At 48.7% G+C, this 25,575-nt stretch overlaps 1 protein-coding gene across 1 annotated transcript; it reads right to left on the bottom strand.

The window, feature by feature from the left end:
• Positions 1 to 61: 61 nt before the first annotated feature.
• Positions 62 to 22,171, bottom strand: LOC131206330 (glycine receptor subunit alpha-4). Its single transcript, XM_058198849.1, has 7 exons — positions 22,035 to 22,171; positions 12,068 to 12,144; positions 6,305 to 6,404; positions 4,523 to 4,677; positions 939 to 1,235; positions 594 to 823; positions 62 to 523 (listed from the first exon to the last, which is right to left on the bottom strand). Exons 1-7 carry the CDS (start codon positions 22,112 to 22,114, stop codon positions 62 to 64), a joined length of 1,401 nt encoding a protein of 466 aa, XP_058054832.1. The 5' UTR covers positions 22,115 to 22,171.
• Positions 22,172 to 25,575: the final 3,404 nt, after the last annotated feature.

Here is a 25,575-nt window from a genome sequence, read left to right as displayed (position 1 = left end):
GCATCACAATCTTGGTAAGGCGCTCACCGGGTCCGACCGAGCGCTAAGGATCCGGAACCATCTAGGAGGTTTTGAAGATCAGTATCGGCCAGTAGAGTACGACGAACACGAGAAACAAGCCCGGAAAGACGATCCGTGACATTTTGTCGATCTCGCGCCACATGATCTTCTCGATGCCGGTGTCGGTGTCGGTCCACGCCACGGACAGGATGCTCTGGCGCCGGGTTGGCTGCTTCGTCGGGGGCGGCGGCTGGGGTCCTCCGTTGCCCTGCAGCGACACCTGGCCCGGCGTGGTCGGCGTTTGGGTTGGCTTCCGGGGCCGCACACTCACCGTTCCGCCCTCCCAGTTTGCAACCGTGCCCACGCACTGGCCCTTCTCCATCGCGCTGATGCGCATCGGCAGCACTTTCGGGACCTTGTTGACCTGGTACTGGTACTGGACGTCGAGCACCTTCACCACGACGAACTCGCCCAGTGCCGAAAACACAAACAGCATGCAGCCGGCCATCCACAGATCCAGTGCCTGAAACGGGATCCACCCGTGCGTTTCATCTGCGTGTGTCCGCGATGTGTGGCGCCCGTAGCATACTAACCTTGACGTAGGCCACGGGTGGAATATCCGCCCGCATCCCGGTGAACATCGTGACCAGCGTCAGCATGCAGGTGACGAGCAGCGTTACCCGGCCCGGGATCGCATCCAGCCCGAGCCAGAAGCTGAACCACGACAGCATCACCACGAGCGAGGACGGCGCGAACGTCTGTATCAGATGGTGGCCAATCTGACGTTCGAACCGGAAGTACACCGCGAGCCGGGAGAAGTTTCCTATCAACGGAGAGAAAGAGAGGCAGAGAGAGAGAGAGAACCATAAAGGGTAAGCTCAAGAAAGCGTTCAACCGGGAGATCAACACCGGAGAACGCGCTAACGCCGGTTCCGTACCATACTTCTCCGGCATGTATCCGTCCGTCTCCTCGAGCTGCAAAGGCCGACCGAGGTTGTACTGCAGCAACTTCAGCTCCGGGTTGATCGTGACGCCGTTGTCGGCCCACTTGAGCCGTATCTTCTGGTTGTGGTACGAGAAGCTCTCAATGTAGATCGGACAGATCTGGATGTCCATCGGGTAGAGCTGGAACTCCATCTGGCAAGCGATGATGGCGTGCATCATACACGCGTACCGAACGGTCGAGTTTTTGTACAGCGTCACCGACGAGAACTTGTGCGTGAGCGTGGCGATTTCTAGTGATCGATCGGGAGGGATTCATTCGGCCAAGGACAAAGAAACAGAAACAGACAGGACACAGTGTTAGGAACGAGCTGACCAACGGAGTCGGTGTTCGTTTGGTGCGCTGGACACCTGTGTGGTCCCTGTGGTCTTGTACTCGATGGCGATTGACGGATGACTGGATGAGTCGAGAGATTGGAGAGTGTAAGACAAAAACTCACAAAAAATCAAAACGAACTTGGCAACCAATAAGAAACAAACATCGCCTGGCAGCTTGCGCTCGGTAACGGTCTGTCGAACGTGTTCCGCTCTATTTCTTCGCCGTTAGGTTTTGATTTTCGGCAGCAAAAAAAATCGATCTCACCCAAAATGGCAACACATCGGTGGGATCCGTCGTCTGGTGGTCAACCTACAAAAATCCATTTGGTTCCGGTTCGAATGTCGGACAAGAAATGCCCCAGTCGACTGGCTCAGACGATCCTTGTTCATTTTTAATAAGTACAATTCCAAAAAGAATATTCGGTAGTAAACCTTCAACGAAGATCTTGGGGCCCTTTCTAAGTTGTAAGCCGGGAATGGTAATATCCCAATTAATTGTAATTATTGCACCGGTCGGACCGAAAGCTCAACACAGCCTGGGGTTCTGCTATCAGACAACCAACGGTTGTGATTCGCACTTTAGCTTAAACTCTTAACAGACATGTTTCCCTATATCGAGCTCGATGGTTCAAATGACTCACACGTTATTTAGTTGAACGTTCTCTCCCTTTAACGCTAGTATTCGTTCTAGTGATCGTTCCATTGAAAGCGCAACTTATAAAAGCAACACATAACTGCTTAAAACAACGGAAAGCCATGAAGTTCTACGGGGTACAACGACACATATAAAGCGGAAAGCAACACAACGGACCGAGTTCCGACAACTTCACGATCCTCAGGATTGCGCCTTCAGCAGCACCAGCAGCAGCAGCAGCAACAACAGCAACAGCACAAGTGTCCTACGTAAAGCGTAAGTATCCCACAGCAGCACATTGCAAATAAGGCATGATCCTCTCCGATGAATGAGGGTGTCTGGGTGTTTTGGGGTTTTGGGTGGAAAACGGACGGATGGATGGATGACTGTGTAATCTGTGGTGTGTGTGATGGCGTGACGTTGAAGGATGCAGCTGTTGAAGTGCCTCCAGAGTGTGGATGCCGCCAAAGTTCCAGGGCTTGGGGCCGCCATTCTGACACTCACCTTGCAGTCGCATGGAAGTCATGCAACTTGTCTTGCCACACAACACCCTATTCATACCCTCATTTATAAAGGTTTGACCTGCGAACGATGATGGTACACGAGAGGTGGTGGGTGAGCTTTCGGGGTTTTTTGTTTTGGATGTTGGACACAACGTAACGGCACACACCATTACTTGCGCCGTTGCCAAGGTGCTCCAGAGGAGGAAGGAGAGTATTACCTGGTCTGAAGGATAGTGGCTTTTTGCTGGTGGCAACGTTGCTCAGGTCTTATAATGTGTGTTGGGGAAGGTGGATACAAACTTTCTAGTCCACTACTTTGCTGCTTTTGCTGCTGCTGTTGTGGCTGTGTGGGGCTGTGTGTGGTTGCATTCTCGGAACACGGATTGGGGAAGGACGCGAAGCGGAAGCCACCTGCAACCAGCCATACAATTATAGCTCGCCCAAGCCTGTACTGTGGTTGTCACGTCTGTTCCCGTGCTCATGGAAGGTGGCGTAGCGTGTTCTGTCCGCTTGTCGTAAAATCTATCCAAAAGCCTCACGGTATCGCTATTGCAGGACTTGTTATCCAGGACTTCCAACAAGGCCCAACGTTGGGAATGGCTTATCTCGGGTTAAGTACACCACCGACCGGAAGTTTGCCTGACGCCGACGCCGACATGAACAAAGAGCCCATTAAGGTTTGTCTGGGCTCTGGTGGGATCAGGATCGGTTATTAGTATCTATCGACGACAAGGTCAATGAAAATTAGCCCACCCCGTCTGAAGGTTTTCCGCGGTGAACCCTTGGCCCTGGCACGCGCCCTCCAGGGAAGGCCTAGCGGCGCACAATCAATAATGCGCCGGTGCAGCGTGCACCGAGCCCACCTTTATTTACTCACCGAAGCAAAGAAAGAACCTTTGATACAATCAATACCGAAGGATCACCGTCCGACCGGAAGAGGAAGGAAGCTCGAAATCAATTCCCCCCCCGAATCGCCAAGGTAAAGGTAAATTGCACGCAGACATGGCAGATAGGCTCTCGTGCAGCCTGCTCAGGTCACGGTCTAGCTGGCGTAATTTACTGAAACCGAACCGAAGGGCAACTGGCGCCACTGACGTGGTCCAGAAATAGCGGAAATCGTGGTCCGGAGGACGAACTTCTCTCTTGTGCGGGACAGCTTACAATTGTGTTTAGCTTGTTAACTAACGCAGCTGTACATCGATCGGCAATCGCCAAAAAGGAAGATTGTTGCGACCCAAACATGGTAATCTGGTTGTTATCGTTTTTTGGCAAGAATTGAAAGCATTCACCTACTCGATGGAATAGGAATGTGACCTTCGATTCTGGTTTTCACTATCCTATCCTCTGGTTCTGGTTCCAGGTTCCGGTTTCCACAATTTTCGATTTTTCAATGCCAACTTTTTAATTTTCAGCAACTGCGATCTGTACATAATACGGTATCGGTATCTTTGCTAATGGAAAATTGCCGCTAATAAAATTTGGGAATACTTTGGCCTATTGGTCAATTGGTTTGGTACATTGGCCTATTGGTCAATGTTACAGATTCCAGCCATGCCTGCAAATGAAATAGAACTCTATTCAGATTCGACTTCTTTAGTCAAATTTTTTTAAACTTTTAAGGTCCTTATTGTACACCAGAGCAACCCTTAGTAAACCAAGCTACCAACTACGCTTTAAGAACCAAAACGGTGAGGGATAGAAAACTTCTACCATCTACTAAGCGATTGACACGGAAACCCGGTGGATAAAGAGCAGTGACGTAGAAGCTCTGCAGTGTATGGTGTATGCTGGAAGTTGAAGCAAAGCTGACATAAAGCTGTTAAGCGTTACTCGGGCCAGGATCGAGACAGGAGTCCTGTAGTTGTCCAATGCAACTTCTGCGAAGGTCCCCTGCACAGGTTCAATCAATAGGACAAGCCGAACACAATCATGGCACCCAAAACCAGGGATCTATAGCGAAACGCGTAACTAAAGCTCGCGAACAGGCGGCTGCGTAGCGAATAAGGGACGTGGTAAGTCAGAATGTTGGCCAAGTAACAAGTCGGGGGAACCGTGTGCCGCTTACCTGAAATCTTCGAGTTGAGAAAGTACGGATCCGGTTGCCATAGGTTATCGAAAAACTCCGGCGGAAGTATTACGTGATCGTCGCCCTCCTCGAAAATGTCGTCGTGCAGATCCAGCCGCGACTCGACCCACTTCTGGTGCACGAACATGTCTACCCTGGGGGGGCCGCCGGGCAGGTATAGTGCAGGGCGCCGAAGGGGCAAGGCCACCCCACCGTCCGTGGTTCGTGATGCATTTTTTGTGCGGTGCAGGATTGTTGGTTGTTTCCATTTGTTTGGTTTATTTTTTTTCAATTTTCATTGTTGTTGTCGGGGTTCGTCACACAGGAAACGGGCCGCCAAATGCCCGGAAACGATTTGGCCACCGGCAGCAGGGTAGCAGGGAGGAAATGAGGCGGGAAAAGTTGCATTATTAATCGATTTTTTCTCGCTCGCTCGCTCGCTCGCTCGCGCTTGCTTTCGGGGCCATCGGGTGGTGAATGGGTCTAGGACTAGGCCGCCATAGCTTGTGGTATGTTGGTGATTCTTAATGTTGACAGCGTGGGCGATATGATTTTTCTAGGCTGTGGGGATGGTGGCAGGTGGGTTTAACCGCTGTGAGTTGATGAGGTGCATTCCGCGCATTCGGCAGCCTTCGACTTGCCGTCAGTGGTAAGCCAGCGGAATTCAAGCGGGGGTTTCACGATGACGTTCCTGTCGCACTATTCTCCGTTCAGTTCTTGGGCGTTTGCAGCCCACGATGCACTTCTGTGACACGATGCCACGACTACCGCCCCGAACGACTCTATTTGCAATTGATTTGGTGATTTTGCTTTTTATTTTTAGCACTTCGACGCGATTGGCCGGATGATTGGCGCGCCATGAGCCGACCGCATCCGAAATCACCCCTACCAGAGGGTGTTGCGAATAGCGGTGCTCCAATTTTTGTGGCCGGTGGCCTGCGCGGTGCTCACCTGAGCAGAGGGCCAACCTATAACAGGTTGTCGGCCAAGTAGCAAAACAAACATTTCAATCCTACCACAATCCATCGTTAGATTCAATTGCTTCATTTTGTAGAATGTTCCCTGATCGAGTGTGGAATAATTAATGTTAGATGGTTTTTTTTTTGATAATAGCTCGGGTGCCTCAAGAAAAAATAATGGAAGCGTTTTTAAAACATTTCAATTCCGAAACAAAACTTTTCAATTTGATTTTTTAACAATTTTAAACCCTTTTGAACTGAATGTTCCCAGCACCGGCATTCAAGCTACATGTGTCCCTATTACATTTTCGTTACTTTACAGGATGCTTGAATAGTGCTCGAGAGACTCCGTAGAGCGGTTCCAACGCTCTGGCAAAAAACATCTGGTCCGATCGTGTCAAGATGAACGAAACAGGAATCCCAATCCCGCGAGTTGATGATCAGGCACAGGACTTGACTTTAATTCCAGTTCCTGCTGCAAACAACTGGGGCTTGTTTGTTTTGCTTAAAACAACAGCGTCCTGAACGGATTCCTGAATGGCGTGACCCACTGCTACTGCTACTACGACTGCTGGTATATATTGATTTCTCTGGCTCGGCGACAGGAACACGGATTTGGGGCAGTGGGAGCTGGGTACATAATGCGCTACCGGGTGTGTAATGAGTGCATGTTGGTGAAAAATTCAGTGCACGCTAACGGAAGGGAAGTCCCGGCGGCGGAGTGCGATGAGTGAGTGGCCGGTGTTGGTGTTGGTAAGGGGGAAACGGGCCAGTAACAACTTTGTTGGAGCGTTTGTTTATTTGCTTAGCTGCGTTCTGATACCTAAAGTCCATATCCTCGACATTTATGGAATTGATATCTACCACGAATATACTGAACTCTACCACGACCGGGCTGCCCTTTCGCGACGGTGGCCGAACCTCTGGAACGAGATAGAAACAGAGAGAGGAGGATTATAGTAAAGACAAGTAATTAATGCGCCAACTAAGAGGATAACCCGCCTGCCCACACGGCGCCGACATGTGATCGGTCAGGCGGCCAGCTGGAGGTAGAGAGTCGATTGCGTTTGTGATTTCCTTCCCATCTAAACCCCCCGGGTTCCTGGAGGAGCTAAAAATAATCCAACCATACTGCGTGTGTGTGGACTTCCGGCTTTCCGGTTTGGCGGTTTATTTCCGGCGTCCTCGGAACGCGGTACGCAACTCGCAATTTACGGCACCTAATTTGCATCGCCACGTAACGCGCCCCGCCAAAAGTGCTTCTCGTCCTCGGGGTGTTCGAGGTTACCGAGACGTGTGTTCAGCGGGTCCTTGAAAACTTATCACTTTCTCACTGTGTTCAAACCATCACACCCGCATCGTAAATCTCTGCCAAACCCAGCGTGGCCAGTAGAGCCGGGCCGGTGCAAGCTGCACATTTCCGAAATCGTAAACCATTTCCGAGACCACGCCGTCGTGCAGAACGTGCGAAGTGCATTTTAATAGGCCCAATTAGAAGTGGACTTTCCAGTGAGTCAGTGCAGAGCCAGGAAACTGGGGCCAGTAGAATGGTCAAGCCTTGGATCAATGGAAATGAAATATTTTGCGATTTTCTGCAATTGGTGCCATTTTACCAAAAAATGCTGGCATTCGTATTTAACTTTTGAAATTAAAACCATTTCTTCAATACTTGTGCTTCACAGCGTTTTAGGTAGTCAGAGAATATTCAAGTAGGGACTTTAAAGTGAATGAAATAGATTAGAAGAATATTTTGAATCTTTTTAGCCATGACGAAATTGCCGGAATTTTTTGCTCTCGGTACTACCGCTCGCTTTAATTTCATTAGTTGTCGGAGGACCCGGAGGACGTTACACCCCGGCAGTTACCGCGCGACGGTTTAAACTTCCGATTTGATTGGTGCCAAAACCTAATTTGAAATGGCCAATTAATTTAGGAATTGGCAGTTACGACTGAGCCAAAAAAAGTTCCAAACGCACAATCTAACGCTCCGTATCCAGCGAGAATAAAAAATGATAGAAGTGAAACTTTCACAATTGTCAACATGCCAAAAACGGTAGCCCCTGGCATTACCGCTACGGAAAGTGTCAGACTCCGTGGTACTTCGTGGTAGTTCCTGCCATTCGGAGATCCAACCATAACGGCGCGAGTGTTGCGAGTTTCCATTTAATTTTCGCGTAAAGCAGTCCAATGCGCAGACCTACATAATTCTCCTAACTTTCGATTTCGGTTTTTTTTGTGTAGCCATCTTTTTTTGCTCTGCTGTTTGTTTGTTTGTTTGTTTAATGCTCAATTTTCCATCATTCACCGTATGTCATAAATCAAACGGACAGCAGACGAGCAGTCGGACGAACGAGCGCATGTCAATCATAATTTCGACGGACGGGTTTCAAGTGCACTCGGAGCAGTGAGCGGGTTTTAATAAATTTGCCGTGTTTTAGTTGGAGCATGGACGTCTCCAACGGGCTTTTGCTTCGCTGTTTCAAAAAAAAAAAAAAAAAAGCGCGCAAAGGCAAAGCCCTGGCGGCGGCGGATCGATCGGTGGCCTCTGATAAGCGTTGTCTTTTATTGGTTTGATTAGTGCCGGGCGTAATCATGGTCCATATTAATTACGGTGAACGGTTGCGGTGATGGAGTCGCTTACGATTAGCGAGCGTGCAACGGGTAAAATTGTTTTTTTTTTAAACAGTTATGTGGTGAGACTTTAAATGTGAAAATCAAAAACCTTTAAAATTAATAATACTTTTATGGTAAAAGTTGTTTAAAGTTTAAATTTGAGTAAATACTGATTCGTCGTTTGATACTTCTACTACATTCAATTATCAAGAATCGTGGCTCGTCCGTCGTAGATTATCTGTCTGCATCGATTTATCGGATCATCAGGCAGGGAAAGTATTACGCGGCCAGTACATACGATGCCGTCTGAAGCGATCGGGCGTGTTAAATGAGACTTTCGGCATGTATCCAACGAGAAGCGAGAAGGGAAGCCGATGAATGAAAATGAAATGAGGCGCGACGTCGCACGCCGGGAACAGCTAGTTAACTAATAAACAATGGCGTTGATGAATACTTGGTTGACTCAAGCTCAAGTTCTTTTCGAGTAGCTTAACTCAGTTTCTATTCGGTTTAAAAACATAAAACCGCGGTCCCATCTACTGTAACTTGAACTTGCGGTCTCACTCCGGTCGGTCTAAAAGGTTTGCTTTTCTTTTGTTGATATTTCACTTTCCATCTTGGAGTTCATCAATGTTACAGCTCGGTTGAGGTGTTTTTTGTTCCTTTCTTGCGTACTTTATTTTATAATATCGTACTGAACCCGAGATTTACCATCCAGCAGCTATTCATTTATTGGTAGTACGTTATTTAAGTTCCACTCCATGTGGGTGTTGGTTTACTCCTTTCCATTTAAAAGAAAGCCAACACTAATTTCATGTCTTGCATTATTTCGGAGCGCTTCTCGGAAACAGAGGTCACGCGGCAGACCCTCCGTGATCAACGTCATAACCTGCAGCTCAACAAATACCCAGCAGCTGCACAGCTATGGCCTTTCGTGGGGAAATCCCATGTCCGCGTGTTACAAAAAACCTTTTTCTATCACGCCACAGAGGTACAGCCCCTTCGGCTTCGAGGCTCGAGCCGTAATTTCGGTCAGCATTATTGGGCTCTTTGGTGGGGATTGGTTCACCGATTCGGCCCATTCCGGGTCGACTCCTAGCGGATTGGGGTTTTGGCCGCCAGCGAGTACCTTGACGCGTGGGGAAACTCCCGCCGGCTTTTCGCGGTTTGATTAATACATGATGCAATGCAGACGAATGGATTATGCTGTCAAGTGGCGCAAAAATTGGCTTGGCTCCGGGGTGTCCCCCGGTTGGTGGCCTGAACGAAGACACCTTCGCCCATTTTCGGTTTGCGGAACATTTCTTCGGTTTTGGGCTGCTCCTTGCCCGATGGGTCCTGCCGGAGGCACGGCGGAGAAGGATTTATTTGCACCTCACCCACAAAAACTGGAATAATCGTTTCGGAAGTAACAACTAGCGAAAGCATGGTGTCGGTGGCCGTGGGTTGGTTACCGTGTTTGGTTATTGCATTGTGTGCCTCAGGAGGTGCCTCAGAATAACCGTTAATCGCTTTTCTTTGGCGTTCACTCTCTTTACAAATAGGCGAACGGGATTATTGTGTTGGTGTGGGGTTATAACTTGTTTGTTGTGGCATTAACACTTTTCCACTTGGTCTTTCTATTATTCAGTTCGATTCGTTTTACTTCACTACTTTCACTTTGACCTTTTTTCACTTTACTTTCTTTACTTTTTACTTTTTACTTTCAGTTTATCTAAGCCGAAAGCACTGATTTTCTTTCGCAGCCGCCATTTACCATTCTGTTTAACTCATTTTGTCAATAAAATAGGCTTAGTGTTCATATTGGATCCTCAGGGCGGGTTTTCGTGATACTTCTTCGAAATTGGCCGCCAATTTTCATTCGCTGCCAGCACCGCCCGATGATCGATCGGGTCGGTCCGCACGGGGAGAGCAGAGCCCCATGCCAGAGCACCTCCGCGAAGAACGCACCCAGTGCCAGCGACAGACCGATCCCAATGATCGCCCAGCAGATGAGCAAATCGGACACGCTAAACGCCCGGGCACCATCGGGCGGCTGGTGGCCATCGCCATCTGGAATCCTGTCGGGTTCCGTGCCGGGCACCGCATTCCGGGCCGCGTTCTGCGTCAGCCAGTAGCGAAAGAGGTCGGCCTCGGTGAAGGTGGTCCAGTAGAAGTCGAGCAGCTCGTCGAACGGTGAGAACCGGAACAGGATGAACGTGTCTTGAAACGGAGCGATCCGTTCGGCCGCCAGGTGGACCCGGTGGCCACCGGTGTAGTGCACGTGTTCGGCGATATCGCACGGCAGGACGAGGTGGTAGCCGTGGGTAGCCGACTGCTGCAGCTGCCCCTGGTCAATCTCCCGCGCGAAGCGTACTTTGCTGACTTCGCGCAGGAATGGACTGACGAAGATGGGAAGCCCCGATCCGTTAACGGCGGCCACCGTGTCCAGCTTGGGGTAGCGGAGGGTGCGCGAGAGCCGCGACGTCAGGGCGGACTGGTAGACGGTGACCAGGATCAGGGCGACGTACATGTACGCCGTGAGGATGCAGTTGCCGGCCCGCGTATCCACCTGCGCTCTCGGTGGCCCGTTGATGAAGATCTGAAACAGCCAGAAGTAGATTGTGACCAGGGCCCGGTGACGATGGAACCCGAACCGGCGCAGGAGGTAACTGGTGAGGGCGGACATCACCACCAGCCCGAGCCAGACGAGCCAATTGAAGGGGTCGATCAGTAAGCGCATCAGCGGAAGTCGACCACCGCGCGGCGACAGGACGCAGTGGTAGCTGAACTGGCGCATCGGGACCCGCTTGACCGGGTGATTTCCGTGGATACCGTGCACGATGCCAAAGTCCATCCGGTGTGCGTGGTTCCAGTTGGGCATGCGGTCCACGTGTATCCGGTACCGGGCGCTCAGCCGCCTGCTCAGCACTTCGATGAAGTACACGTACCGACTGGCCGTCAGAGTCCGCTGGCTTATGTCTCCCCGAGTCAGGTACACGTTCAGCTCGTAGCCGTGCAGGTTCCGGTACTGGCGATAGAATAGGGCCTCCAGCGTGCCGAACGGAGGACCACCAGGATGCAGGACAATGGCTCGCTGTTGGAACGGTTCGAGCATGACACACTCGAACGCACCGGTCGGATGGTAGAGCAGCAGGACAACGTTGAACGCACGATTGTGCCACGCGAAACCGAACATCTGTGTCAGTGGGTCCAGCTGAGGGTCTCGCAGCAGGATGACCACCACAAAGCGGGCACTTCCGAAGCGAATCACTTTCCAGGCCATAAACTGCCGGAAAGACTCTAGTCCCTGGGAGTGGATTCCGTAGTAATGCGGTTTGTGAGCTTGCTACGGTGAAGTACGGTCCAAACTTACGGCGGGCAAGTTGTTGGTGAAGATCACGAAATACTTCTTCGCCGTCATGATCTGCTCGTGTCTGTCGTCCTGCAGCGTGATCTGGTGGGCACAGGGCGCATCGGCCAGCCCGGCCAGCACCGTGCCGAGGATATCGTTCGCTTGAGGATCTTCCACCTGGCTCATAAACTTGAGCTGGTACACTTGGTCATCGTGGCAGACCGGGCGTAACAGCGTCAGGAGATAGCGGGATACTGGCGCCTGGGACGCCAGGCGACCCCAGGGCGGATCGAATTGGTGCTCCTCAAGAGCACATGAAATGGCCACCAGAGCTAACTGCACTAATACCGTCCACGACATCGAGCTTGTAGCGACTGATGTACAGCGGAACAGCTCTCAGCGCCTGCCTGCTGCCGTCACGAGGAGCGTCATTATTTTAATTTCAAAGTTTCCGGCCAACATCCTGCCGGCGCCGGAAAACGGAGCCGCAATTTTGGTAAGGCAATCAAGTAAATGGAATCGTTGGGACTGGGGTTTGAACCATTACGCGGGCGCTTTAATTTTGATATCAGCGGACCTCCAGGAGGTGCTGCAAATCTAGCTCTATAAATCAAACACGGCTGACACTTTGGGACTCACCTTTGACATAGTCTTCCGGCAGGACTACCCGTGGTTTGAGTGTGTAGTTCTTCGCGGCCAACACCTGCCGCAGAACGCTGCAAAGAGATACCAAGAAGATTGGCGAAGAGAGAGAGAGAGAGAGAGAGTTAGAATACGAAACTCAAAATGGAGGGGTCCCACAAGAAAAACCCGCTGCGAATGGTGTTAATCTATCAACTAATGCTAGTAATCAATTAGCCCCCACTTTAAACGGAGCTCTCGGCAGTGGAAAGAGAGGACCCCTGCGGGGAGGACCCCCTGGTCTAGTCCAGTTGGGCAAGGGTGGCGACGGTTTTATGACCATTTCAACACCTTCCTAACGGAGGGCCTTAGAAGGTGGGCACACAGCACAGCCAGGGGACAAGGTTACCGAAAACATGATATTTATTTTTGGACTACAGTCGCACCCCTCCGCAGAGCGGGAAAAACAAATAGGGAGAGTTTAGTACACGTCCCACGTGACTGACCATTGTACGACGCGAGGCATTAGAATTTTCTGGGTATTTTGGGCTGGCAGGTTTCAAACACGTTTCAACACGGTTTGTTCCAAAACAAGGCTCTGCAAGGTTTTCCCCATTTTCGGATGAGGTTCTGCTGAACTTGGCAAGTCGCACTAGGAGCACCGTTTTCACCATGTATCAGAAGAACTGTTTCACTTTTGTCAGAAGAACTGTGACGAGCCATTTCGAGAAACACGTTTCACCTCGAATCCATACTCGAAAGAGGTCCTATAGTCGATTTCTTCGGGTGGTAATAGAAAATGTACGGATGATTGGATTAATCGTTGATGCCTCAGTAGGGTTGTACTTTGAAGGGAATAAAAAAATTGTTGAATTGACTAAATTAGGGTTTTTTTTTCTTGTTTTTATGTGACAGAATCTGCTTTATGGATGGTAAAGACTTCAACTCCGATCTCCTACATCGATATTTAATTTTCTTGCTGTGTTTTCTTATTGTTCAATATCTGTTGTTATTCAATATCAATAATAAGGAAACATTAAACCTAATAAGAATCCCACATACTGTAGAACATAATTTTATTAGTGTCTGAAACATTGCTGAGGGCATAAATGTTATTACTCATTACACGTTACACAACATTGTGGAGTTTGATGGGTTTTCCCACTCACTATTGCTTGAGGGCCAAACAACTGCAAACCGTACGCCTTGAGCCTCGCCATTGCGTGGTGGGTCTGAACACCCACTAGGTGTGGCGAGGCTCCTGTGGGACCTCCGCCTGCTCGCATCAACACCAGGGAAAAGAATTAACATAAAAGAATGAATGAAATGCTTTGTTTGTGCAGCTCGCTTGAGGACGAGGGCTTCTGATCGGTCAACCGGCGGCCAACGCGTGGTCAATTTCCGGGCAACGCCAGCAAATCAAACATTGGAAATCACGGTATACGGAGGCCCGCGAGCTAGTCACCGCTCAGTGCGCCCAATTGGCCGCTTTCCTCGTTTGGTGCCAAACGCGACCAGACACCTATTTGAATGTCGAGGGAACGAGCGAGTGCCTGTGGACCACGCCGGATGGTAACCTCTTGACAAATGTGTTGATATTTTGGGTGACAATCATAATTTCCCCGCTCAAGCTGGCGGCGCTGGTCGTCGTCGTCGCCGGAAGTGTGTGCTTATTCGGTGGGCAGCCCTCACAGGGTGGTTCGTCGTTTTTTTGTTTGTTCGGGGACGGAGCTCATGAAAACATCATCAGGGTAATAGGGATGCAACGCAATCGCCGGGGCGGCACTTGGTGCAAGGACATGTTTATTCATAGATCGATCTGAAAGGCTGATGTGCTCGGTTCGAGTGTCGAGCGCGAGGTGTCGAGAAGCAAATCGTAAAGGAGCATAATGGCATAATCGGCCCCGACTGACTAACCGCGCGATGAACCCGATGATCAGCCCGACGATTGTCGTTGAGCTTCGATTATTCTTCACATAGGAATAATTTGTTTTACGTACTTCTTCGTTGACGTAATACAGCGCTAAGGTTTCGAGCCTCGTCGATAGCGTTTACAGCTAGTTTTGGTTTAAAGAAAGCAGCGAAAGTAGCAAGTAATTGTTCATTTCTTTTTGTCTGATATGCTGAAAAGTGGTTCCAGATTATGTGGATTCTTAGCACAACCATGAATTCGTTCGTGTGCTCGTCCTAACTATAGCAGGGCATGTCCGTGTTTATAGGCAAGAGTCAGTTCCATTCCCCAACATTATACGTTTTTCAAAGCATGTGATAGAAGCAGTTGAGCGTGTTTGAATCAGGTTAATTATTGTCGTATCTTTCTTCATTAGTTAGTTTGCCGGTATTACGCATTCAAACGGGTAAATGTGTCCTGAAACGGTACGCCAACGGTTCAGAAAAAAAGTGTCACTTGTGTCCTGAAAGGTAAAGGTAAGGAATGCTACTAAAAGAAGTTAAGGAGAAATAAGCCGGATCTTTTATTCCAGTTGTTTTAGGATGGAATTCTTTGCCGCGTTCAACGATCGGACATATCTCCGGAAACTAAGTTAATAACTTAAGCCCTTTTCGAGAAGGCAATGAACGAAATAGCTAACTTTGGGTTTTAAATGAAAGGAACATATTAACAACACACGGGGCTTACCGACGAGAATTTTTAAGTCCTTCAAACATGGACCAACCCACTGAAGTATTTCCGGTCATACAAAAGTGGAACTAGCTGAAGTTGCATCTAGGTGCTCCAGTGAAGAATTACTTGGTTGGAATTGTTTTTTTCTTCGTACTGCTTCCCAGATACGTTGTGATTCTCAGGACCAACAGATAATGACTTTATTGGAAGGCATTTCTCTCTTCGATGGCTTTTCATCAACGCAAAACTATGATTAAACAGCTGATGCGCTCTAACCATGACTTCCAGGATCTCCATTTATGGTCGCCGTCCTCTTGGGTTTCCGCAGAATTCAAAGAGCAAGTGGCTAATCTGCTGATCCTCCCAATAGGCAATAGGCAAAGTGCAAAGCTCTCACAAAACAACAGTCGAAGGTGTAGATGATTGTTATCGATTATTCCAAACTGTCGGACCAATCGAATCGCCCCTTCGCCATTTACGCGAGTGGAATCTTTGGCCCTAAGAAAATTAGAAAAAATAACACCAGAGAGAGTTTCGCCGGCCGCCTGTCCACCAGATGGCGCCTGCTCCGTGCTCTGCCCGTGTTTGTCCGGCGTTCGATATGAATGTTGCACTCTGGTGTGCCCGTCCGGTGGGGGGATTTTTAATCAAAATAAATTGCATTATCAGCGGCACGAATCTGCTCTGCTCATCGGAGAGTGCGCAACATTCTCGCACTTCAAATGAGTCAGAAAAATGGGGGGCACCCGGTACAACAAATGCCCTCCTGGTGGCCTGGCTAGTGGCGTTCGAATCCGCAGCCACTCGTTCGGAACCACGCTTTAGGGGATGATGGGTGTGTAGTTGGCAGGCACTACCGCTGGTTGTAGTTTATGTGTTTATGCGAACAATCGTGCGCACAAAATGCGCAAACATCGTCGTGTGGCCAACGGCGACACGCGATGATGGACGCGGTGATAATGACGCCCGTTCGCAATAGAACCCGCCACAACGGGTTCCTCCGACGATCTCGGAGCAGCTTCAGCGAACGTTTAGACCAATTATTATTTAGCAGCCGCCGGGGTTTGGTTGCAACAACATGCACCGGGAGCATGGCATTTCCCATAATTTGTCGTTTTATTAGAATCGAAACGGAGCCTGAGATGTCGTTGATTCTGCCGGCCAATACTGGTCGTGATGCGGCGGCTGGTGATCTCCGAATAACCTTGACTTCTGGGCATTCTCTATGTTCATGTACAACAATATACTTTGATTTTTCAAGTGATTCAGTGATTAAAGTTGGAAATGGAAAATTAAAATAAATAGCCCAAAAGCGGAAATCTGTCTTTTTACACGTTTTGCATTCCATCGTAAAATTCCTAAGAGGGTGATATTTTTGCTGTATTTAGGGATCATTGAAGCCAAATTAAAAATTTAGCCATACATATTTAGAACAACCTAAATATTACTGCCTAGATAGTTTAGTATCCTCAACTCTGACAATATTGCCATACAGCGTGATTTTTTCATGCGGTTCTAATTAAAACTCTCAGCTATTATTGTTGACCAAATTGTTTTAACTAATTAGAACTAATTCAGTTAAATTACGCGTGGCCTCCTCCAATATCACATGTTGTTTCACCACTTAAACTCATATTAATTACCCTTTTGACGTTCTTCATAGGTTAGCTTACAATATTTCGAGATTTCTGCTACCTTACAAGCTAAAATACGGTAAGATACTTAGGGCTCTCGATCGTTTTGTCACTAATAAGAAAAAGCAGCAGCATCTAATGGAGAAGACAGTGGAGTTAATCGAAACCAAAGTTTAAATAAATTAGTCAAACTTGTCTGAATGAAAACTGGACAATACATTTGGAATAGATCGCGAAAAGGGGGGTTGTCCTTCACACTTTCCAACCGTTCGACACCTTTCCAACCATTCGGGGTTAAGGTAACACCAGTGAAATTAGCGCACAGCAATAAAGGATGCCTCAATTTGGCTGGCCTTCTGCGAACGCTACCGTGAATTGCCACGGCTGCCCTGGGGCAGACAGTTCCTTAACTGCGACCACGGTTTTATTATGGTTAGGAAGCGAAGGAGGCAAAAGGCCAAACCTCCCAACACCCAACGGCTCGCGTGAGCGTTATTTTGGTTGGCCATTGTTTTTATGGTGAGCACGAGAAACCCTGAAACCTGGAGGAATCTGGCCGTCGCTCGAGAAAGCAGTTTGGAACTTTAATTTTTAGGCGAAATTTCGAAGACCCCACAAGCCCACCCGCCCAACTTTTAAGCATCGGGGTTTCCTTGCATCTTGGAATGTTTTTGGAATGTTTTGGTCCTTTCCAAAGGAAGCAATCGTCACACGGCACGAACACATTGGGTTGGGTCTGGCAAGGTTATCTGCGTTCGATTTATGATTTTGCACGAACGATGCTCAGCTTTGAGGTCGAGCTACGTCTTTTGTCGAGCCAAAACGGCCCCTTAACGGGTTGCCCAATGTGGCGCGTTGCACTGGGCCGGGCCACAACGAAATGGCCCCAGTTGGCCCCAGCTGTAATCAGCTGCACCGAAAAGTACACACGTCAAGCGTGGAGCAGCGCACAGTGGCCGTCCGGAGCCGTAATTTGGGGTGGTGTGTGTCCTGGAGTGATGTGAACATGATGATGTATGTTTCCTTTGCATGCACCGGACCGGCGACCAGCACCCCCTGATAAGACGACGGTCTGTGCCGGTGCGCCTTCCAAAAGGCGTTGCGGTCCTTCCCGGCCGACTGATATTCAAATCGCGCTCGGTCCACCCTCGGTTTAGGATGGCTCTTGGCGCTGCAGCGAATGGGAAAGGTTGGTCCATAAATTAATTGGTTGGTTCGTTGGAAGTGTTGCTAACTCCGATCGAACCTTGGTCCGTGAAGGCTGTAGCGGTTTGATGCACAATTGTACAAGTCATTTTCAAATTTTTGCTGTGTTGTTTGAATTCCATTTTTTCTTCGTACCCGACGAAGAGCCGATGTTTATCTGAAGATTCAGATTCTTGCTTTCCCAATCTTTTTCTATTATGTTGTTCGCCATTTTCCGCGCCGTTCGTCTATTGATCTATTGTCATTAATTTTATCGAATTTATCGTTTATTTACAACAATTATTTAATGTTCTGCTGCTTAGTTGTGCATTCTTTGCTGGCTTTATGGACGTGTCTTCAATAATTTTTCAGTTAGCTCAAGAAACTTGCTTTTCTTTAGTTTATTCTTGTGCACTGTTTTGATTAATTTATATTTTAATTTTATTTGCTTAAGTTTTATGTACTGTTTTTGAACGTTATATTTCTTTCGTTTTTGTTTACAATCGGATACTTACATTAAAGTTTTCGTATAATTTTCATCTTTTTTATCTTTTGTTTTGTATTTTTATATTCAAAAAGCTCCTTGGAATTTTTAGTTTTTGTGAATGTTTCTAGAACAAATTATAAACCTTTTTTTCTACTTCTTTGAAAGTTAGTTGGACAACTCTTATGCATTTTCATCCTTCACTGTTGGCACTTTTCTCAATTTTGATTAGGTAATTTGAAAAGTAATTGCCTTCATGTGTCCTACCCTTCACAGTGAGCTGTAAATCAATCAAATTTTACGCGTACAACGTTCTCTACTACCCTGGCCGAAACCTCAACTCGAGTTCCGCAGGTCGGTTGAAGGGTTTGTCGAAGCAAGTTTGTTTTCCTCCGTCGAAGCGTGTACTATGGTTTATATCCAGAGTTTTGAATAAACAGGACCAACCATGGACTAGCAACCATGAAGGTCTTTTTCCAGTCCTAGTATTACAATTCAATGTTGTCTTTTTCCTATTTGTATAAAAATCAAAGCATTTTATAAAATGTTTATTAGCGGATTTATTTCGGACACTAACCGAACGGTACTCCTGGAAAACCCCAATCTTGGCAGCTTGAGTCATTCGCTTTTGGAGATCAAACTTTAAACAAGACACACTCACTCACCCAACTTTCGAAGCACCCGAAAAACGCGAGCAAACGTAGCGATGCTCCGGCGAAGGATGGTTCATAGTAGCGCGGATAGCCAACGATACAAAATGGAAACGGGACCAATAAAAAGGATGCCTCATAAAAGCCGAATCCAAATCTCAGGTTTTGTTGCGTCCAGCCAGGAGCGAAAAGTGATCCGCTGGCCAAAACCGGTACCCTTTCGGTGGGAGAGCCGCCGGTGTCAGCCTTTATTTGCCGTCATTCGAAACCGATTGCGCCCCGGGACACTAAAGTTGGCGCCCGCACTATGCCAGGTTGGAGCCAAAAGCTCCGAACAGGACGGGTCCGGACGTTCAGCGCGGACTGTTTGAATAATGGAGATGCAGTCATTGGCGTATTGGCAGCCTAGCGTATGGTTGGCCATTTTTGAAAGAAACCCACTTAGGCGTCGACGTCGAAGATATCTGACGTCTGACCATCGTCTGGCAGACATCGTCGGCCGTGTTTTGTACCAATCTTCGCTGTCCATAAAGTGCTCGAGGGAACGCACGAACGCCGGAACGCCTACCGAGTACTGCAGAGGTTTTTCATGCGGCCTGTCACATTAGCGGCGGACTAGGGTGGATCCTTGAGCGCTGCCTGGCGCACTGGCTGATGTGTGCGCGGGGGTCCCGATGGTGTATTCACCAGCCATCGAACCCAACGGGGCATGTGCATTCAGCCGGCCAACTTCCGGGTACGCATTCGGGTAGGTCATGGTTCCGGTGCAGCGTTGGTCCGGACCTCCGGACCGGAGGAAATGGGCCAGGAATTTAACATAAACCTTCACCGGGCGTGCGACAGAACAAAAAACAACGACACACCAGCTACAGCGTCCATTGTTACAAGGGGTTACGCAAAACGGACCCAGCCCAGTGTCGAGGAAACCCGCTTCCAGGTGAACCTAGGGATTTGACCAGTGGTGGAGCAGGTCAAGCTCTGCCGCTCATGAATTATTTATAACGAGGAACATTTAATTCTTCCTGCGCTGCGCTCGTGTGTTGGCGTGTGGCGCTGTGTTTACCCGTCACCGGTTCGTCTATTGGTTTTGTGTCGCCGGCCAGTTCGTATGTTTATGGAATGCGTCGTTCCTAAATAGGTGTCTAACGGTTATGGCTGTTTCCTCGATTTTTCCAACGGCTTCGCACCTGTTTTCGAGGCACGAGCCCCGAGCCGTGTACGTAATTAGCAGGGAAGCGATCTGGGTGCGGTTATGTTTTCCGCATCCGTTGTTCCCTTGAGGGTTTTCATTCCCTTTCAATAGGGACATCTTGGTGTGTTCGGCACCTTTTCAAAGCTTGCAGCTTTACAGAACCCGCTGGAAGAGACATGGCCCCAGTGCTATTCAGTGCCGTTTAGGTGGTCTGCAGAACGATTAGCAAACAGTTTGAGGTCTGAGGCGATCGACACTGTCGCAGGCACGGCACTCAGACTAATGACTTGGACTTGGCTCGAAGAAGCAGCCAAAAGAGAACTTGACACGCGGGAAGCCACTCGAGTCAACCCTAAAGTGTCACCCAATTGGCCGGAGGCCGACTCTAGCCACTTTGCCTTATGATTCACGCCCTCTTATGGGGCCTTCTCTTAGGTGGCCGCAAAGGGCAACCAGAATAAATAAATTGCTATCGGCAAACCCCGATGATAGACACCGACAATCGGAACATCGAAACCGATTTCGATTCTTCGCCATCCACCTACACCTACACACGGTCCCGTTGGCAGGGACCTCACTCAAGGAAGTGGGAGGCACCGCGAAAAACCGATAAAAAAATCGACCAACGTCCCGACACATCGTGACGTGTCCCCCGGTCCGGACTGCGGCTTCGAAGGTCACAGCCCTCGCGCCGTCCGTCAATCATTTGTTCTGCAGAGCAGGGCGAGAAGGCGGTCGGGGGAACCGCCGTATCCGCTGATTCGTAATCGAACCCTTCGAAGGGGGGGAGCCTGCCAGTACTGGCCTTGGTGCCAGTGGTGGTAGGAGCCACCTTCCGTTTGGCCGGCCCGAGCTAACGTGCATTTTGAAGCCACGGAATTGATTATTTTTCTGGCCCTCTAAACCGCTCTAATTGGGTCCCCATTACAGTTGCTGATGTGTGTCGATGGCAGCGAAAATGCTACTAGCGGGAGGATTAGCGGCAGTGTCTTGTAAACTTTCGGACTGCTTTTGAAGGTTTTTTTTCAATTTTTTGGCCGATCATTGGACAAGTATTCCTTTTTGAGCTGATCGTGGTTTGATCGCTCGTTTGATCGCTCTTTTGGGCAATTGAAATATGTGGGCGCTGAGAGGGGTGCATGAGTATCTAATCAAAAATCTTCTCTGTGGTCACAATTATCCAAAACTAACTTCCGGTCAATACAAATCAGATTGAATTAAATTTTCAATTTAATTTACACTGGAGAACACCAACGAATCTTTTCCTAAACCTTGCTGGCTCGCAAAGACTATCGTTCGAAATTAAAAGCCAGTGAGTGATAGTGAGTTAATTATCTGAAGATTTTAAAATTAACTAGTTGTAACATGTCGTTAGTTATCAGTAGTAGTAAGTAGGATAAAATGGCTCAAAGCCACGTGACATAACATATAATTTAAATAGATTTAATTCGAAACATTTTCATTTCAATCATTTTGATACCTTAGACTTATTAAATAGCTGAAATCCCAAGCATTTATGTCTAATAAAGTTCCAAAATTAATTGTAGAAAGGATCCTGAGTTTGCTTGCATCTGCAGTCATCTGCGGCTTTCAAGGAACACTGCCTTTGAAAGTTATTATTGTACGTGTCTGTTGTTATAATGCCGAAGGAGTCAGATTATAATAAGTTCGATCGCTTTCAACCACAGAAAAATCGAACCCTTTCCTGTACATGCAAGCCCTCAAATCAATATCTGTCCAAGTCCAATTGCTATTGAAAGTGAACTTGAAACAACACAAGTGAAACGTGACACAACTTGAAATCTATTTAAGTTTTCACAAATGCGAAACGACACAATGAAGCGTAGTTATTATAGGCCAAGTACTCGATTTGAAGTGGTAATAGACTCTACTGATCGGTCAAAGGGCGATGGACAAAGAATGTTCAAGGTCGGGAAATGATCTTCTTCGAGACCAACGTGAACGTCTTTCGGTTTGCAACGAAATGTTGATACCAAAGAAGTACACCGAACGCCTGCAATCTTGCCGCAGTCTTCACAATCAGTTGCCAAGGAAAGGCAACCAAATCTTGGGACTTATTTGCCACACTCTGGTCATTTATTAATTTATTTTAGATTTCATAAAACGCAAGACTGAAAGAGGGGTTTGGGAACCAAAAAATCATTATCTCACGGGTTCCTCAACGAAAGTAAAGTTCACGTCAAGTTCAGGGCTTACCACAGCATTAGCAGCAGCAGCGCCAAGAGGATCGATGCAGTACTGCGGGGCGCACTTCCGGCGGCGAATGCCGCGGCCATTTTGTACTGCGCTGTGGTACCTCCTGGTACCGTCGCCGTCGGCGCCGCCTCCGTCGTTTCCGCTGGTGTTGGTGGTGGTGAAGCAGTCCCCGCAGCCGTTGCTGTGGCTGTCCTGACCGGCCGAAGGAGGATGGTGCGGTGGTCCGATTGTGAGGGTTTATGATCATTTCATGGTTGTGTTGAGTTGGCACGCACCACCGCCCACCTTGGGCCCCGGGTGTGCGCCGGTCCCACTCTGCGATCCAGGATGCTGGCCGGCGATCACACCAGATCAGAAACTCACTCCTCACTCACTCACTCACTGGCACGCGGCACTATTACACAGGTGGGACCCTTAGCTAGGTACTGGAATGATAGAAACGGCTGCTGCAGGACTTATCACTTACAGATACGCAACAGCAGCAGCAGCAGCGCCGTAACACTCGGGCCGAAGATTCCAGAACCGGCCGCTGAACATCACCCGCGAGTCGGAAACGGACCTGTCACGTCTTAAGCAGATCGTTCCGCCGTCGCACGGCCAATTGCTCTTGAAGTCTACCGCACCAATTGACCATATCACAACAATCTTTCAGCGCGCGCTGAACACTGATCGCGCATACTCGCCATCGGACGCGCTTTAGTTGCCCCGGTTCTAGTGATTTGCATTGGCTCGGAACCGTACGACATCTATGTTTTTTTTGAAGCAGATGACAGCTTTACTCGAAACGCGGGGAACTGATCTGGGATCGGAGGACGTCAAGTGAAGTGGAGCTACTATTTATCTTGGACGGCCCAAGTCGGGCGGCCGGGTCGTCCATTTGCATAATTTATCACCTCGCTAGACGACAGACAACAACAATAATCACAGACGTCCTGAAAGGCCCCTAATAACTCGGGGCCGCTCCGCACAGAGCCGGTGTTAAGTGTGGGATAGCATTACACATGGCACACAAACCGGGACCATTTTGGGGTCCGGTTTCAACCGTACGCAACAGGCGGCAGTTGGCGAGCGGAAGAGTATAAGGGGAGGAGGTGCGAATGTTTCATCCGCACCAAACAGGACAGATTTCTCCGTACCAGGAGCTCGCCCGGCGCACGGTGTGCACTTTCTTTAATTTAATAATGATTTGAAAGTTATGCGATTCGCTCGCGTGCCATTGCGCGACGACATACGGTCGCCGGAATCGTGTCCTGGACCCGGATCGCGTGGCCTGGCCGGGGTTTAACCCCATATTGAGCGTGACTCGAGTGACACAATGACGTACTCGAAGGTCGCCTGCTGGACGGAGCCTAGGTTTTTGGACGCATTCGACACGCTCTTCACAAAAAAAGAACTCGTCAGGACCTGATCCTGTCCTTGCACAGTGCGGCCAAAAAGTGGTACTTGTCCTGTGTTCCGCAGTGTTTGGTTTTTACGTTTTGTCGAGCGTGTGCGTTATCCTGTTGCGGTTAGGCCATATTTGAGTCGAGTTGTCTTCTCGTTTCTTGGTTCCTGTTTAATGTCCTGTTCAATTACTTTTACTATCAGCTTTGGATTTGAATTCCTGGCCGCCACTCAATTAATGCATTCGATTGGTGTGTTTGACCATCCCAATCGAGGTCCGCGAGATAGTTGCCCGAAAAACATCGAAAATCTAAAGTATGGTGTGTAGTAACGACAAGAAATATCCCTTCCATCTCGGAGCTATTGGCTGTGGGCTCTGAGTCTGGTCACTGAGAAATTGGAAATGCAGAAAGAAGCTTCTAGGCCTTGCGACTAGCCGGTGCATTGTTAGATTAAGGCCTGTGTATGCGACAGACATGCATCAGCTTCCCGTACGAATTTGGAGCACTTCATCCTAAGCAAGCGTCACTGTGCCACGTCGACACGCGTTCCTTGTCCACAACACAACACAAGGTCGAACACAATAACCGAGGACAACATTCTTTCCCTCTACCAACATACCGTCCCGAAACCGGAAGGTCATGATGCTCCATTTCGTTTCGGTCGTGTTGCTCTGTTGCTGGTGTTACTCGAATGAACCCTTGGCTTGAAGAAACGTTGCTAAGATACCACTGAGCCTGCCTGACTAAAGAGTTCGGAGCACTGCAAAGCTCAATCCAAATAGCATCTCAAAAGGTTCAACATTGGGGAGTAGAACCGGGTTTAAACCGTCAGCAGTTCCCGAAAACGAAGCGGGTTTTGGAAGTATAATCGGCTCCGGAACTAAAACGGCCGATCAGACAACCGATCGGCTTAACAATAATATCCTGTTATTAATAATATCCTCTAAATCGACTGCCGAATCGCCATAAATACGGCCCAGTCCATTGCTCAATGATTACACAAAAAAAAAACTGCACAAGCACTGGCGCATCGCATATGGTAGAGAAAGAATTGGGAATCCTCGACCAACGGTTCTTCGATGTCCAACTAATTATCTCCCTAGAGAGAGAAGAAAGAGAAAGCTAGAGCCAAACGTAGAGAGAGAGTGAGAGAGCCCAACCGTACTTCAAACTCGGGCTGAATTTCCTGGTCTCCTCAGCCACCACCAGCCAACCGGCCACCTAAGCTTCGAGGGGCCACCGAGAGTTCATCTAACGAGTCTCGGTTGTCCTATCGAATTGCGCGCCACAAAAACGAGTGACAGCAGTGTGGCTGGGTACGAATTGACCCGTGGTCGGTGAGTGACTTCCGGGTTTGGATGTTGTTGCTGCAATTACATTACTATTTCAGTTTTGTAATCGTCACATTGGGCCGCTGGACCCCGGAGACAGGCTGGGCTTTGCCTTGGCAGGTCACACTCCATTCGCGGGCTAAAGTCTGTTGGCTAAATAGATGATATTCCACCGCCCCGACCCGGTTGGGTCGACAAATGGGAGCTGGGTCCCTATTTTTAGGTTCCCCCCAATCAATACTTATTATATAAATTGGAACTTCGCTTTGTGTTCGATGCACCTTTTGCTGCATCGATTTGATGTCATACCGAGCAGTGGCAGTGGCATTTCTGGACAGCCCGGTTTGGGGATCCGGATTTACGACCCGGATTCGGGCGACCCCTCCCTTTCGGCTGGCTGTTATCCCTGGGACATTAGAAGCAAATATAATCACACTCTCAATTAACTTTTGCTCAACTCGACGACAACCAGTTTAAGAGCTTTTCACTTCCCGTCCATTCGGTGGCTCACTTCCGCCCTCGAGATCCTATTACACGGCCGTTGGAAGTTCCGCTTGCGAATGGCACCGCGGCACACCACACTCGTTTCTTGTTGGCGTTGATCGCTTCTGTTTGTTTTTCTTTCATTTCACTCACTGGTCAGCGTCGTACAGCCGATTCCAACCCGGAAGGCTTACGTGCTGCATTCAAACACGCATCGAACGGTCCGGCTCCACGTTCGCAGCCGGTTGGGACCACCAGGCGCCTCCATCTTCATTCGAGCGCTGCTTGGAACACACTTGACTGACCGGTGGGTCTCGAGGGGTGATGGTTAATTACCAGCTG

The sequence above is a fragment of the Anopheles bellator genome, chromosome 1 (assembly GCF_943735745.2).
Source record: "Anopheles bellator chromosome 1, idAnoBellAS_SP24_06.2, whole genome shotgun sequence".
Taxonomy (NCBI): Eukaryota; Metazoa; Arthropoda; class Insecta; order Diptera; family Culicidae; genus Anopheles; species Anopheles bellator.
Note: the sequence above shows the minus strand (reverse complement) of the source record. Positions and strands in the feature narration are given on the sequence as shown.

What these genes read in the sequence shown, in the direction of transcription:
- LOC131206330 (XM_058198849.1), bottom strand. Translation starts at nt 22,114, where the DNA reads ATGGCCGCGGCATTCGCCGCCGGAAGTGCGCCCCGCAGTACTGCATCG. An exon ending in CTGCTGCTGCTAATGCTGTG is followed by an intron (nt 12,145 to 22,034) that starts GTAAGCCCTGAA and finishes ATCTCTTTGCAG; the next exon opens with CGTTCTGCGGCAGGTGTTGG. An exon ending in GTCGAGGATATGGACTTTAG is followed by an intron (nt 4,678 to 6,304) that starts GTATCAGAACGC and finishes CGGCCCCCCCAG; the next exon opens with GGTAGACATGTTCGTGCACC.